Genomic DNA, 15,987 nt, shown 5'->3' with positions numbered 1-15,987 from the left:
GGAAACTATTTACTGATCCAGCCAACATTTATATGCCTGATTAATTTCCAGGAATCTGACAGGCTAAACACAAGTTTCTAAGTTTGCAGGACTGGAGCTGGGCTGTCAAGTGGGCAGGTAACATATGGCATTGCTGCAGGGTTACAAACCGCCTGCCTGCATGGCAAATCACATGATGGAAAGCAAAAGGGTGGGGTAGCTTCTCAGCTGCAAGGCAAATTCTGCACAAGTTCAGGTGTTTGAGTAGTCACATATGGTGGGCAGGTTATAGCCCAAAAAGCAGCCCATAGCCTGGTGAGATTCACCTTGCTTGTACCTTGCTCACAGTGACCTTTATCCTAGGAAAATACTGAGAGAGCTTTGCCAACTGAAGACTTATTTTGCTAACAGCTCTGCTGTCAGCCTCCTAGGGGCTGTGCTCTGTCACCCATGCTGTAAGGGCAACACACCTCTGAAAAGACACTCCAAGAGCTACAAAGCTACAAAAGGCAATGAAAATGTGTGGCTTGCAACCTCTCCTATAATGAGGTTGCAACAACTCTGCTCCCCTCACACTCCTCACTGACCCTGCCTAAAGCAAGTCACCAGCTCGCCACAGCAACAACCCTGCCTCCAGCAGCAATGCTGGATGGAGTGCTCAGTGCACATGCTGCAGAATTCCAGCTGTCTGGCAAGCCCCTCATTTGCAGCTGCAGGTCCAGTCATATGACAGGAAAGGGTTCCCAGTATTTGGCTTTCTCCAGACAGCAGAAGAATTTCTAAGTAGCCGCCACAGGAAGAAAAATTGGAAACATTTGATCTTGTGACAGTGGAAGCATCTGAGCACTGTGGAGGAACACAGAGCTCGGGGGTGAGAGGGTTCCTGCTGAGCTGCACTGGGGGTGCACAGACCTGCTGCCTGGCAGCAATGCAGCGCTGCATTTTCCCTGTACAACTGTACTTGGCTGTGTACTTGTGCTCCTGACATTGTCTCAGCAGCCTGCTGGGAGGAGTCACTGCCCAGCAGGAAACAAACAGATTGTGGTATCTGTGCTATTTGGGTGCTGCCTAGAGTTTCCTTAATGCTTTCTGTATCATCCTCTGGGGTTTTTTGCTGTTTCTCTAAAAATACAAAATGACATCCTATTGCACCACCACATCCTGCTCTGCCTTTTCCCTGGGCAGCACAGACAGGCTCTGCTCGAGGGGGAAGCAGGCAGGAGAGCTGTTTGGGGCTTCTGTGGTCTCCAGCAGCCTCAGTTATGTACCCAGACCCCGTTGTGCTACATGGTGTATGGAGAACAAAAAGAGTCCAAACAGAAAACAGGAAGACCAAAAAGGATATAATTATGCTGGCAAACTTTTGTGGACTTCTAATAGGCCTTAAGGTATGTTCTGCTATATATAAATGTTAAGACATTATCATTCAGCTTTTTTTAGCCTAACCAGCCATAGAAAGATGAACAAAAGTGAATCAAAGGGAGTGATCAGAGTTAAGGCCACATGAATTTTTCAGTTGTGTTCAGAAAGAAACACAAAAGTACAGGGCTTGATTGGTTCATGTGATCTCATGATAAAAAAATTAGACCAGGAGCTGGCTTTAGACACAGTAACATTAAGTGCATTTGCTTCTGATAATTGTATTAATGTTGCAAAGACTAAAAAAGCAGGTTCCCTCTGACACTGAACTGACAGTCTTTTCTGCAGATCCAGCCTGCACTTGAATGTGGTTTTCTGACTTTTGGTAACCTTTATGTCTAACACGCTATTTATTGGCACTTCATAATCATATGTCAGGCATTAGAGGTCTCACATTAATGTACAGAATCATATTGGACATGCATTTCTTTGATGAAGTACCTGTATTATTCTTTCTGTCACTTCTTGTATTTCACCCAAAGATTTTTCACCACTCCTCACACAGCCCTGAACTCTATTGGACCATCACCTGAAGCAGGTTAGGGGAGCAACATATACCACAAAAAGCGCAGCTAGAAGGAGGAAGGAGCCTGTGCATTGAATTTGCACTGCAAAAACATAAAACTTCTAGCTAAAATCTTCCACTAATTCTCCAACGAACTACCCGCTATCTCATGCTCCTGTTTCTTGCAAAGCAAATGCAAATCATTAAATCAGACGCCCTCCATCAGACAGGCCCCCAGACAAAAAGTCGTGGCAACACTATCTGAGGCCACATAGCGCAGGGCAGAGGCAGGTGTGGAGGAAGTGGTGGCAACACCTCTGGCTGGTATTGCCATCAGTGACTCCAGCATTTGAAACCATATTTTTATTCTGGATCTGTGTGGAGTACCTGCTGCTGTGCCTGGTTACAGGAGGGCACTTAATTGTCCTTAAATTACATGAAATTAAAGATGGTAGTTATACCCTTCACCTTCAATGAGGTTTTAATTAGATTCATCCCACCAGCCAGTCTATCTGTGCATGTCCATTTTGGCATATTACTGACATGTTTAATGGAAATAAACAAAACCATGTGTTTTATGTTAAAACAAAGAACACGACCTCTTGGTCACAAAGCAATTCATAATTTCAGTGGAATTTTATTTCAGTCCAGTATTATGTTATGGGTCATACACAAAATCACAAGATACTCGTTTCCTATGTGTCCAAGAGATGTCCAGTACATCAGATGTCCTAGTATTAATTTAACCAGTAATTTATTCAGATACTATTAAAAAAAATGTTTTGGGATGCTTCTAGTAGTGAAAGTACTAAGAGTCCTTTTCACATCTTTCACTTATATTCATTTGAAGCAATTTATTGCTACTATCATATAACATATCCTCTATATTTACATATACATTTATATAAAGTTGCACAACTTATGGTAAATTATTACATGTCTAAAAGTCATCTGTAGTTCAAAGATCTGTTACTGAGCACAAAGAAGAATATGAGCCACTTTGTTAAAAGCATAAATATACTCAGCTGACTTAGCAAATATGTGACTACCACACCACTGATTGGAAATTTCTTGTAAAGTATAAGGTATGAAGCCAAAAAGGAAGCATAATGCAGTAAGTTCTTCAAAGATATAATGGAACATATGAGAAAGAGAGCACAATGCACTATGACTTACTCTGTAACTAGTCTAACCAGAAAAATATAATTACAGTCAGCTCTCCATTAATACTGGGTGGATTATCAAATTTGGAAATAAATTAGGCTAAGGATGCACAATGGCTGCCTTGCTTCCAAACAGTCCAATTAAAGCTGGCAGGGCTTATTAACTCAGGCACAGCACCATCCAGGCTTGGCATTGCTGCTTCCAGCCCTGAGCTGGTGCTGGGCAGTTAGGGGGAAAGCACTTGGGCAAACTGGAAGCATGGCACTGACACCTTCAGTCCTGCAGAAGGCACAGTCCCAGCTGCCACCTCACACTGTGGTCCTTCCTGTCCTGTAACATGGCTAGACTTGACTGGCTGATTACTAAGGGATGTTCCTGACCATCCTCAAACAGGAACAAGACTGTCCTGTGTAAAACCCCAGTTTCAGGTTTGAAGATTCACCAGTTTCTGTGGACCTACAGTAATACTGGAAGATTTTGTATCATTTTGTGAAGAGATTTGTTAAGAAGACAAATCTTGAAATTCCAGATGGATTCAAACTTTCTTCTTCTTTCCTTTAAAATTGATCATTCTCCCAACTATGAGATTTTTTGGCTACTGTCAGGCTTTTGCTGGAAGGAAGCATCATCTTTTCTTAGAAGTAGGATAATTAGTTTATGTAATAAATTACTTCATACTCAACTCTCAATTATTTATTGATTTTGATACTACGATCTCTTGATACTATGATCTCTTGCTAGTTCTGTAAGCAGTATGGATCACTTTAATTGTAGTTTTTCTGAGGTTTTTCCCCTAGTTTTCCCACTCTAGGAGCCATTTTCCTTAACATGATTGAGTCATCTGTAGGTTATGGAATACACACATACAGATTAATTGAGCTGCTTCCTGAAGTGATCTCAAGCTCACTTCACACTTCCATGGCAGGTCTTTTGAGCAGTCAGGTGGCTGATTCTGGGTACTGTGCCTACTGTTTCCCTGTTCTCTTTCCTTATGTTCAATGTTCCCAGAATGGCTGTAAGAGTGCTTTTCAGTCAGCATGACTTTTTGTAGTAGGTGAGTATATTGCATTCAGTACCTGGATACTGAACATGGAAACTCAGGAAAGCCAGAAACTGTGTTTTCTTGTGTCAAAGAATGAAACACCTCTACCCAAAGGACTGCCCGTGGACAAAGTACCTAAATTCTTTTTATAATACTGCTAATGCTGCATAAATGAATTGTTGAAATGTTTGGTGGTAGTACTGTGGGTTATTTTAATTCTTTTAGAAACATTATTTGGAGTTACCAAAACTGAAGAATTTTTTGATTTTTCTTAGACCCAAAAAAAACAAGTGACTGGGAAATTAATTTCAATTACTTATAGGCAACTTTTGAAATTCAAAACCACCTGGACTGAATTGGTAAAGTTCAATACAAACATTTTGTTCACTATAAATAAGCAATCTGCCAAGTTTATAGCTGTGTAGGAAATGATACAACAAAGAATGGCAACTAGTGAAAAACATCACCCTTCAGTAAGTTAATGAAGTGCTTTTTGTTTTATTTAAATAAAACTAGTAGAACCTGTTCTGGAAATAACTATTCTGAACTTTGGAATGACAACAGGTTTCCACTGCTGAACCTCAGACTAAACAAAGACATCAAAAAGAAGAACACAAAACCTTTCAGGTTATTGCAGTGATGTGAAATAATACCACAAACCACCTCAATGCTTTCCTGGTGAAGGAAATACTTCAACTCAATGGGTAAGAGCTGTTGCTGAACTATTTCAAGACAAGAAGGGGAAAGAAAGAGGCAAGAGTTGTAACTAAAACGAAGTATTTGGGAAATATTAAAAAATGCCCTGAAGCTACTTTAACAGACACAGAAAATCTGATGCAGCATGGTTTTCTTGTTCTCCATTAATGTCAAGTAATGCTTTCAAAATCTCTAGTGAAAGAAAAATAAGACTTAACACAGACTAACAAAATTGGCTCAAATGTGATCACAGATTCTTAAGCCTAATGCCTAACTGGTGTCCTATTTCATATTCTGTAGAAAAAAAAATCTCTGGCCTCTTTTCACCACTCTAAAATTCTCTGAAACATTATTATGATAAATATGTATCTATTTTTATTTTCTCTTTGTGTAAATACATACTGTCATCCATGGTATTTTTGGTCTTAGCTAGAGATTTTTATTATGGTTCAGTGTCTTTATTCAGGCAGGAAAAAGAACTGAATGTGAGACCTCTGTTCTTACTCAAAGGCCTGGAACAGGGAGTCCAGCTTCAGGACTGGTGGAGCAGTCCCACTGTAATGGCTTGGCACATTGGGTTAAAGGTCCCATCTCAAGCTTCAGAAGCAATACCAATCAAAGTCAGACACACAGAAATACTGTAGCCGAAATTGCAGGGTTCAATGGTCTTTCTCATACATAATTAAGCAAATAATCATCTAGCCAGTCTGCAAAAAGTCTTTTAATTAGGAAAAAAACCCCTCAATCTTTATTAGTAATCACCTTGTCATATAAAATGTTTCCTATTGCTTAAGAACAGAAGTGGAAAAATCCACTGGGACTTAGATGCAAAAAGCTGGCCAATATTAATGTTTGGAGTTCTTTTACAACACAAGCTGCATTTTTTAGAATTTTCTTCTTTTAATAGAGGCCAGCAATACGAGTTATCTGAAGATTGTGAAATTTCTTCGAAGATGGTATCATCTTATGGTTGTTTGCGTATTGTTTAATTGGCAGGATTCTTCCTGAAGTCTTCAGAAGTGGGTTTTTGTTGTTTGGGTTTTGTTTTGTTTTTTTTTGTTTTTGATGTTGTTGTTGTTATTTTGGGGGTTTTGTATTTTGTTTGTTGGTTGGTTTTTGGGTTTTTTTTCCCCTTAAATGAGATTCTGGATTTGAGTATCTCCATTTTTATCTAAAGGCATACTGGAGCAACAAAAGCTACAGCTGACAAGAATGGAGCAACTTCCCTGCAAGGTCCGTAACCCTGGACTTTTGGAGAAGCTAAGGCACCTAACAGCAATGGACACCCTTCAAAGGCATGTCTATAATCAAATAAATATCAAGCTGTGGTAACTTTGCAAATATTAATTTTGTTTAACAGGCATCCAAACTAATGTCCAAATGCTGAAGTTATCCAACACAATTAAGACAGCATCAAGACTCATAAAAACATAGCTCAGTACATGAAGGACTAGTAACTCAAAATGCATCCCTTCCAACCCCCCAAGTGTTATGGGGTTATGGTGTTATGGGCTATGGCTGTGCTGGAATTTGCCTGTCTCGAGCACAAGGTCCCACAGTTTCACTTGCAGAGCTGTCCATGGACAAGAACAAACGCAGATGCCACAAAGGAGGGTCACTGATAAGCAAGCGGCGGTGCTGATGCCAGAAGTGTCCCTGCCGCGCACCTGAGGAGAGCACAGCAAAGGGCTCACCCACAGCTGGAGGTCCCCAAGCCCCACGAGCTCAGGCTGGAGGAGCTGATCTTCGCCTGGTTTTTATCACACCCACGCGCCCTCACAGCCTCTCTCAGCTGAGGGGGCATCCAGGGCCGCGGCTGCGTCCCTCCTCTCGCCACCCTGCTCTCCCGGAGCGGAGCTGCGGGAAGCCGCCACGAGCCGCCCTCCATCTGCGCCCTCCGTCCCGCTGCCCGTCAAGCTAATGGCGGCAGGAAGCCTCCCCCCACCGGCCCTCCCCGTGACTCGCTTCCTCCGCCGGACGGGAACTGGGCGGAGTGCGCGGCCCTGGCCCCGCCAGCGGAGTCGTCCAGCCGTGCTCGGTGCCTGCAGAGCGCCGCGGCTACCCCGCGGGGACGGACGGACGCAGCTGAGCCCCGCCGCCGGGGCGTGCCTGCGCTGCGCAGCCCTCTCCTGCCAGGGCTTCGCCGCGCCGCCGCGCCAACATGCCCGTCGTCGACAAGCTCCTCCTGGAAGAGGCTCTGCAGGACAGCCCGCAGGTAGCGGCCGCTGCCGGGACAACCCGTCCGTCCGTCCGTGTGACGCACCCGAGTGCTCGGTGCCGGCGGGTCTGGCCGGGCCGGAGTGGGCTGAGAGCGGGCGAGAGCCGGGGAGCGGCGTCCCGTGGCGGAGAGAGGGGTGCCGGGGCCGGTGCGGGGGGATGGCACGGTGGGCGAGGAATTGGTCGGGGCGAGCTGAAGTGGTCGGGGCGAGCTCGGCGGTCGGAGCCGTCGGGGAGCGGGGATGCGCTGAGACGGGCGGACGGCGGCCGTGCGGCTGCGGGGGAAGTCTGGTGTCCTGTGGGGCGTTCGTCGGGGGAAAAGCAGGCAGAGTCTGCTCCTCGGCGTCCTCCAGCGCAGGGGAGGACGTTCTCCTCACCGCCCTTAGTGAAACTGCTGTGGCTTTTTCCTCGTACCGTCCCGTCTGGGTGTGCGCTTGATGGCTATAAAGGTTACCTGGAACAGCCGAGATGTGTCGGGGAAGGACAGGTGGGCAGGGCTCGGTGCGCTGGCTTCCCCCGAAGGGAAAAGGACACCCGAGCGCAGTGAGTCACCTTGCCCCGGTGGCAGAATAGGCTGGAGGAGTGTCACCACCAGCGTGCCTGATCCTTAAGGGCCGCAGTTCCCATACGGGAGCTTCCAGGAGGATAAGTGAGGCGGATACCACCGAAGATGATCTCCTTTGAAGGGCTGTGAGGAACGAAGAGAGGCGGTCGCTGCCCTTCCCTTTCCTTCCCGAGTGCGGGCAGGGGAGGATGTTCCTCCTTTCGCCCCAGTGCAGCGTCCCGTGCCCCGCCGCCGGGAGCCGCGATATGCCGCAGCTGCACAGGGAACCCCCCTGGCACTGTGGAAGCCCCACAGAGAAGAACATGCCGTGTCTTGATGTGTTCAGGGGCTGGTTGAGTGGAAGAGAGAAGTAACAGGAAGGGGAAAGAATGGAAATTCCACTGGGGGATGCGGAAGGTGTTTTGGGGACAAAGCATGGTGTGGAACGAGATACAAAAGTAGTTGGTGAAGCAGGGAATAAACAAATGAGGGCAGGGTGGATCAGTATGGGTGCAGCTCCCAAGTAACCCTGTGTTGTAATCCTAAGTCGTGTGCTGATGGATCAGGAGGAGGAATGACTAGGTAAGCTGTAGAGCAGATTGCTGCAAGGTGTTACAGTCTGTCATGAGACATTTTGGAGGAAAGATTGGAAATGCACTTGTCAGGACTTAGTGAGCCTTAGGTCTTATCTTAATTGCTTTATTTTATCCTGTTTTTTTTGTAATTTCATGAAATCTCATTCTAGTAAGAAGGATTTCATCATCTGTTTGATGTGACGTAATCATCATTAGGAATTTTAAACTCTGGGCTGGAAGAAGTGTTGAGTAATGTGATGTTACACCAAAGTCAGCCCTGCTCGGAGCAGAGCTTTGGATAAGGTGACCTACAGAGTTCCTTACCAGCCTGAGCTTTTCCATGTTCCACAGTTTACCAGAATGTACCAGATTCATTATGGGTAGTTAGTAACATTTTTAGTGTTAAACTACCCACTGTGTCCTAAAGCTGAAGAAATTTATGTGCAGGAGAAATGAACTAATTTACCTCTTCAGTCAACACTTCCCTCAATGATAAAAAATGTAACGCTGACTGAAAGCAGCTGAACAATGCAATGAACGGAATTTGGAGGTCATCATCTTTCCTGTGTCCTGAAATGAAGGATGTCAATGTCTCCTTTGCAATCACTGGAATACCAGGCAATGCATAAACCTGAGTATTGCCAGGTTGTTTTACCCTGATTTGGTCATTGGTTTTTCTTCAAGCTCTACAGCTTTCAGAGGGAGTGACATTTAATTTTTATAATGGCCCAGTGTTGCTAAAAGATATTATTTTTATGCAAGGAAGTAGGAGTGGGTTTTTCAGTCTTTTATATTTTTATTACTTTTTTCACTGGGGAGAGCTTTAGATTCACAAAATCAAGGCAAAAAGTTAGTCTCTGTTCCACAGAAATAAGCAGCATAGCATTTTATAGGATCAGTTACTTCTGCAAGAAGGAGCCTGATTCTCTCCTGCTCTCTGCAGTTACAGGAGTGCAAAGGGATGGCGAAATGAGGATATAACCTCACTTAGCATAATCTGTGGGAAGTATGTGATTTACATGCTAGAGCGAGGAGTATTAGCCAAAGTTATTTCTTCATCAGGTTTCTGGAACTTGATTTATCTCTCCCCATCAGTACAGTACTTTTGTCTTGATTTGTCTCCAGACACTGGCTGAAACAAGCCATAAGAAGTGTCTTAATTTTGATGTGTTTGGCTACAAAATACAGAAAAATTTATGTCAGCAGTCATGCTAAAATCAAGGGAAGTACTTACATGAAACTAGAATTTTTTTTCCTGTCCTTCCAGAAGTTGAGGCAATGTTGTGAATAATGGGGCCTCCTAAATGTTAGTTTAATATTTGGATTACTGGTTTATTTCAGCAGAATTAGCTTCTATTCCAACATTTGTCAAAACAGCAAGAAAGAAAATACATACATGCTGGTATTTTGTTACAGTGATTTCATGTGGTATTCTTAAATGTAAAAGTTTCCAAGAATAACTTCTAAACTGACAGAATAATTTATTGTTTTTATTATTTTTGAACAATGTGGTAATAACAGAGGCCAAGACTTTCAGAAGTTGGTTCCTGGAGCTGTTCTACCTCAAACCATATTTAGACAAATGAAAAATCTGAATCTGCAAAAATTCAGTAAAATTTTACAAATGCAGCTGACATTCCTGTATTTGGGAACCTTTTCCAGCAGGCAGAAGTGTGTGATTTGTGGCCTACTTCAGGCAATTTCTTTATAACCTTTGAATTTTAGCTTGAGATTTGGCTTGGTAAACATTGTGTCAAGTTTTATAATTTTTGCTTTTCCCAGATTTATTTTTTAACCATCTTTGTACCCTGTACTTTTCATGTGCCATTGTAACACAAACCAGGTGCCACTATAACACAAATTGAGTACTGCATAGATACAAAATAGTTTGTTGACATTATTTTGCTTTACATCGTTGAAGATAAAACATTTGAAACCAGATATTTTTAAAAATCAATATGTTTGCAGTTACTGAAATAATATGTTAATGTGGAAAACTCTCAAAATCGTGCCACTGTCCTTACAGGGAAGTTCTGTACAAAGGTGCTTTAAACATTTGGGTTCCTGGTATCAATTTCATTGACTTGGACTTCTCTCCATTCTCTGGTTTTTATGTTCACCTTATTTGAGAACAATACTTCGTAATGAATATTCCCTTACATGCTAGGATCTCAAACTAGCTTCCCAAACTGCCAGCATCTCTCAGGTAGGAGGTGTTGTAGCAGCTCAGCACATCAGCCAAGTGAACTGTTGAGAGCTTTGAAAGCTACTCATAGGAAGAAGGTTCTGAAAAGAACCTAAAGAGTGACTCTCAGGTCATGTATTTTAACCACTGACCAGCACTAGTTTCTGACTTGGATACTTCTCGGCAGAGATGAAATGATAGTTAATCATAGACCAGGATTCTTGAAGGATGCTGATGTTGAGTTTTCCAGGATGAAGAAAGTCTGGGCAGAGAGTTTTGCAGAGAAGAAAAAATGCCTTGGAAAATGCACGTGCCTTCAGTCAAAATAGTGAATTATCTTAAAACTTTGAAAACAAATTTCCCAAATTTGAATCTGGATACTTCAGGTACATTAGAGATTCCTGTAAGAGGGGGATAAATAAAGGCCTTGCTCTTTTACAGGACTGACATGTTTAAGAAAGTATTGGAGTTTATGTGTGCCCCTCATGTAAACAGATGAAGCTCATTAATATCATAGGGGTTAGCTGTACAGATGGAGGGACATTTCCAGTTAGCCTCAAGCAGATTGGATTTATCAAAGGTAAAACTAAGTATGGATTATGAGTTTGTTAAAGGGACAATCTTTTCTGTTTAATTATTGTAAAGATCTAGCAAATTTTAGAGACCAGCATTATTCTGAAATATCTTTTTTATCCTATCTTGGGAGCTGTGTCAGCAACATAATTCTTTATTCCTGACAATTCTACCTGAACAAACCAAGGGAATTTGTGTCTTTTAAGATAACACAAGTTCTTCCTTCCCCTTCCTGCTTGCTGGCTAGGATGAATTAGCAGAGTGAAGAAAGTACAGGGTATCTCTGAGTGGGTATATCCTTGTGTGCCTCTTGGAGATGAACACTCAGTTGTTTGGTCCAGCTTGCTTTGGCCAGGGCCCCTTTAAGAGTTTGCTCAGGACAGTGGGGAGTGAATAACAGAGTGTAAATTATCTATCTCAGTGGAAAGGGGTGCTTTCAATGCAGTCTGACACTGGAGAAGTAAAGTGAGCAAGCAGTGGTGTTTGACCCCCCAGTCCCTAAGAGGGTTTGAATTACTGTAGTCAGCAGGAAGATATTCAGGATTTTTTACATCCCTAATTATGGACTATTGGAAGGACTGTTAGTAGGAGCAAGAGCCTGGGAGTTGGGATGTGGCTGTAGCATTTTATTAGTTTGCATCCTTGTGCCTCAGTTTACCGTCCATAATAAAAGAACCTATTTCCACATGTTTAGAGATTAGAGATTCTGAATAAACAGAATCATGCAAGTCAAGGGCATATTATTTCTGATTGCTTTTTACTTTTTACTACCATCTCTTTGTAGTTGTTTGATTCTTTTTAATATTTCCGCTTAGGACTGAAAGCTTTGTTTTTTTTTTCTTTTGTTGAAGACTCGTTCTTTGCTCAGTGTCTTTGAAGAAGATGCAGGAACCCTTACAGAATACACAAACCAGTTGCTTCAGGCAATGCAACGAGTCTATGGTGCCCAGGTAATTTTTCATTTGTATTTTTTTTGTTCTATCTGGAGTAGAAGATAAATTGCTATTATGATGCTGTTATTTACATTAGAGTTGCTAAGTACATGTTTCTTATGTGGTTTAAGAGGAGTTGTGGGTGTTTTTCATCTGATAGCTCAACCTCTTCCTGCCTTGATGTTCAGAAAAGTAGTATTCATTTAAAAAAAAAAAAAAAGTTGTTTATTTTGTCTGCAAACAATTAATCAGAGTGAAACTGTGCTGTGTCCTTATCTTATGGTACATTGGGAGGCCAGCCTTGGCAAAATTGCTTGCCAAAATGCAGACACGATTCCCAGGTCTGCACACTGACTTTAGGCACCTAACTTAGATGCTGTGACTCACCTCATGGAGGGAACTGCCCATGTCAATTGATTGCAGAGCAGATGTGCACTTTGGGTCATACTAAAGTCAAGTGCCTAGAGTAGTTGTGAAAGAAATGAGCAGGAGCAGAAAAAATAACATTTTCTAGAATGTTTACATGACCTAGATGACTAAATCCCTTTGAAAGTAAAACCTGTAAGAGAAATTGCATGCAGTGCTTTGGAAAATGTAAATCTGAGTGATTTTCAGTGAAGCTGATTCCCATGTGCATAAAATTAGGTGTTTCAAAATTCCATATCTGCATCTTTAAAGACATACCCAGTGTCTCCTGGAAGTTTTGCAAGTATTTACGTAGGTTAAATTCCTGAGTTCACTAGAAACAACTTTTCTATTCTTAAACCAGTAAATCGGAGCCCACAGAGAGATTAAGAGCTATGGGGTATTTTGAATTTCCCTGAAGAGTGCCTGATCTCTACATTATTAGAAATCAGCTCAGCTGTAAGTCTTGCTATAAGCAAGTATATGTCCATTTGATGGGATTGCTCTTTGGATGACTGATAGTTTGACATGGAAGAACAATTTGTTCAGGATCTGGCTGCCTACACCTGGAAGATCCAGCTTTGGAGAGCTTCACAGTCTCCACATCTTGGATGTTGTGCAAATGCAGAGCAGCCAGAGGTTTGCAGCACAGCTTAGGTACATAGGAAATCATGCAGGGTATGGCCAAGGGCTTGAGAGGTGGTGTGATATCAGCACTAAAAGTCAGGGATAGGCGTTTTGGTAGAGTCACTGTGCTTTAAGAGTAACAAAGAGTGTGGGCATGTTGTGTGGTAGGAATCTGACAGCAAAGACTGGGTAGGATTGAAATGGATGAAGAAGGGAATCAGGAGATAAATCTGATTCTTAATGTCCGCCCTGAGGACTTCATGTCCCTTTCCACTGCTGATGACATTTTAGGATGGCATTTCAGGAAGTGATTGCTCTATGTGATTCAAGAAAAAAAGCGCTTTTTCTGCTTTTCTTTGCCTCTTCCTTTTCATCTTGGTTTTTAGCCTTCTCCATTTCTGTTTCACCACAATTACATTTCCTTTCTCTTCTCATTGTCTCAGTACATTTACCCATCACTATTTTGCAGTACTACTGAGTCTACTTCATTTTTCCAGCACTTTTTTGCCACTTCTTTCCTGAACACTACTTTAGTTTGATGTAAGTATTCAGTCGCTTGTAACTATTTGATATAAAATTTGATTCTTTAAAAGAGGTCTTTGGAGTTTGGTGCAGTTTTGAGATGTAGAAATAGAAGGGTAATGCTGAATTGCCTACTAAACATAAAGTTAGTTATTGACAGTTAAGAAAAATGTATGTGGTATTTCTTGGCTGCCTAATCACAACTTGAGAGAAAAAGCAGTTTTGTTGATATGTTATCTGGGCCTCAATACCAGCATATTAGGAGGTGTTACCAACCCTGTAAAAGCTGAGTATTGAGAAGCCACTTTCTGAATTTGCCTTTTTATTTTTGTGACATAAATTTTGACTCTGCAAAGTCAAATTTTCTCTTTGCAAAGTCATTGTCATCTCCTGCTCTGATTTCTGTGTCTGTAAGGTAGGAATTACAGTTACTGACCTACTTTAAAGCAATGGCCATAAAATGACTGGGATCACAGTCAAGGTAGTCAGACAAAGCATCAGTGGGTTATACTAGTCTCCAGTACTGAAAATTCAGGGTTTATGCCTCCTCAAAACACTTATGACAGTTTAAAAAAATGTTAATTTTGTTTTCTTCCATAGTTTTTTCTGAACTTTAACATTTCCCAGATGTTTTAACCGTGTTTTCAACATTTTTTTGGGCTAGCTTACTAGAAATTTGGTGTTTCTTCTGATGAAAACTCAGATTTTCATGTTATTCAAACCACCGTAGCTTGTGATCAAATAACAATAGTTAATGGTTCTGAAGAGATTCAGTGCAGAGTCTCAGGGGAGTAGCAGTTAGTACCAACTGAATGCTGTCTATAGCTGTGTCAAAACACTTCTCTGTGTGGAGAGCCACACTAAATTTGTAAAGTGACAGCTCAAACTGCTTCAAGCACTTTGATCAGTGCATTTGAAAGGAGTGTGAAAAAGAAATACTTGCCCATATTGTAAAAAAAAAAAAAAATAGGAAAATAGGAATCCTTTTAAACATCTTTTCAGACTTACATGTGTTTCAGCAGGACTTTAAAAGTAAGGAGGGATGGGCAGCATCCTGTGCAGCAGTGGCTCTGCTGCCTGGGCTGCAGCTGGGTGATGCATGGATAGCAGATTGCCTTGGCTGCAAGGCCCTCAGTGCTTTACAAGCCTCTGGTTGCCCTGCAGGATGAGGACAGTGTTCTCACCTCCCTGGGCGCCCACACCACATGGGATCAGGTGGTAACTTTTTAGTGCAAAAGAAGCTGTGATGCTACAAGGTAGATGCAGTGTGTGATGCCCTGATTAAGAAGTCACAGGACCCAAAAGTGGCACTAGAGGAGTGAGGTTGCACTGGTGCCCTGATTAAGGAGAAGTCACAGAACCCAAAACTAGCACTGGAGGAGTAAGGCTTGTTGATCTGGCAAACCGATGTGATTAAATACAGTGAAGCATTTTTATATTCATCAAATAAACCACACCCGTGTGAGTACATACTTCCTTCTGTAGATCTCCCAGCTGTGCTGTAGTACTCTGGAATAGTTACCACAGTAGTGGTCTTATACAGGAGATCTTCCTTACAGAATTTATTCTTGTAGTGCTTCCTTCTTGTGTGCAAGCCCTGATGTTGCATCTGGCATTACTGCTGATTTCTGTGAATGTTGTGTTTGTCAGTCTGGATGTTTTATTACCTGAGCAATATTAGAATGCAGCAGCAAGCAAGGACTGTTAGAAAATTTAATTTGCTGAATTTACAATGCTGAGGTTCTTGCAATAGTGTAGGTGCAAAGTGTGCCCAGTTTACCTTCCTGACCACTGTCATAGTAATTGTTTTCAGAGCTATCATTTCCAGTTCTCCATCATGCTCTAGAAATGGCTGAGCAGGGAATCTTCACTTGAAGAAAAATGCCTTTAGGAAACTTAGGAAACTCTTGTGTCTCTGCTGACTATTAGAAGAGATAAATAGTTGAGCAGGTAAGAGGAGAGTAAGATGCAGTATTTTGTCATTGTAAAGATATTTAATCTCACAAATCCTGACAAACCTGTCTAGGGCAGTGATGTCAGAAGAGGAGTAGAAAGAAACAAATGTTGTATTTATCAATATATCTGGAGAGGGAACCGCATGGGAATTGTGAAGCATGATCTTGTTCAGCATCTCTGTCTCTGTGAGCAGTTGTCTTGTGATTCCAGAGGCACACGGGCAAAGCAGCAACAACTGCTGTGGCTCACTGCCTTTTTACATCCAGACTCTTACAGAAACTTTTGACAATTATGGAATAGTCTTGGTTTATAGGTACCACATTATGGGTGCCAGGACAGCTTGAATCTGTCAAGCTATTTTTAAAGTAGTGCTTTATAAATGTTACTTCTCTCTGCAAATTCATGATTCCTCATGTCTGCATTTTTCAACAGTGCTGCTTGTTTGATTTTCCTGTGTATTGCCTTCAGGAGGCTGTAATTCAGTAGTCGAGTGTCAGGCTCTTTAGACTTTGCATGGACTTTCATATTGATTATGTTGCATAGCTAACCCCAAGTGCTGAGAGTTCTTGCTTATTTAGCAAGTAAGCATTGATACAGCTTTTCTTTTAATTGTTTTCTTTTCATGTCTAAGGGAACAATTGTGTTG

The 15,987-nt window shown here is 42.1% G+C and overlaps 1 protein-coding gene and 1 long non-coding RNA gene across 2 annotated transcripts in view; both read left to right on the top strand.

Annotated features, from left to right (window-relative positions):
• The first annotated feature begins 1,255 nt into the window (after positions 1-1,255).
• On the top strand, positions 1,256-6,039 carry LOC143694104 (uncharacterized). The gene is made up of 3 exons (XR_013182334.1): positions 1,256-1,367; positions 4,674-4,813; positions 5,983-6,039. It is a non-coding gene; the product is annotated as an uncharacterized LOC143694104 (long non-coding RNA).
• A 749-nt stretch (positions 6,040-6,788) lies between these two features.
• The window catches only part of APPL2 (adaptor protein, phosphotyrosine interacting with PH domain and leucine zipper 2), a 33,725-nt gene continuing 24,526 nt past the window's right edge, over positions 6,789-15,987 (top strand). Inside the window, exons 1-2 of the mRNA XM_054631063.2 lie at positions 6,789-7,020; positions 11,751-11,849. Coding sequence (XP_054487038.2) covers positions 6,967-7,020; positions 11,751-11,849 — 153 coding nt within the window. The 5' untranslated portion in view covers positions 6,789-6,966. The remainder of the gene's footprint in view (positions 7,021-11,750; positions 11,850-15,987) is intronic.

The sequence above is a fragment of the Agelaius phoeniceus genome, chromosome 5, assembly GCF_051311805.1.
Source record: "Agelaius phoeniceus isolate bAgePho1 chromosome 5, bAgePho1.hap1, whole genome shotgun sequence".
NCBI lineage: Eukaryota > Metazoa > Chordata > Aves > Passeriformes > Icteridae > Agelaius > Agelaius phoeniceus.
This window is presented reverse-complemented; position numbering and strand designations above follow the sequence as displayed.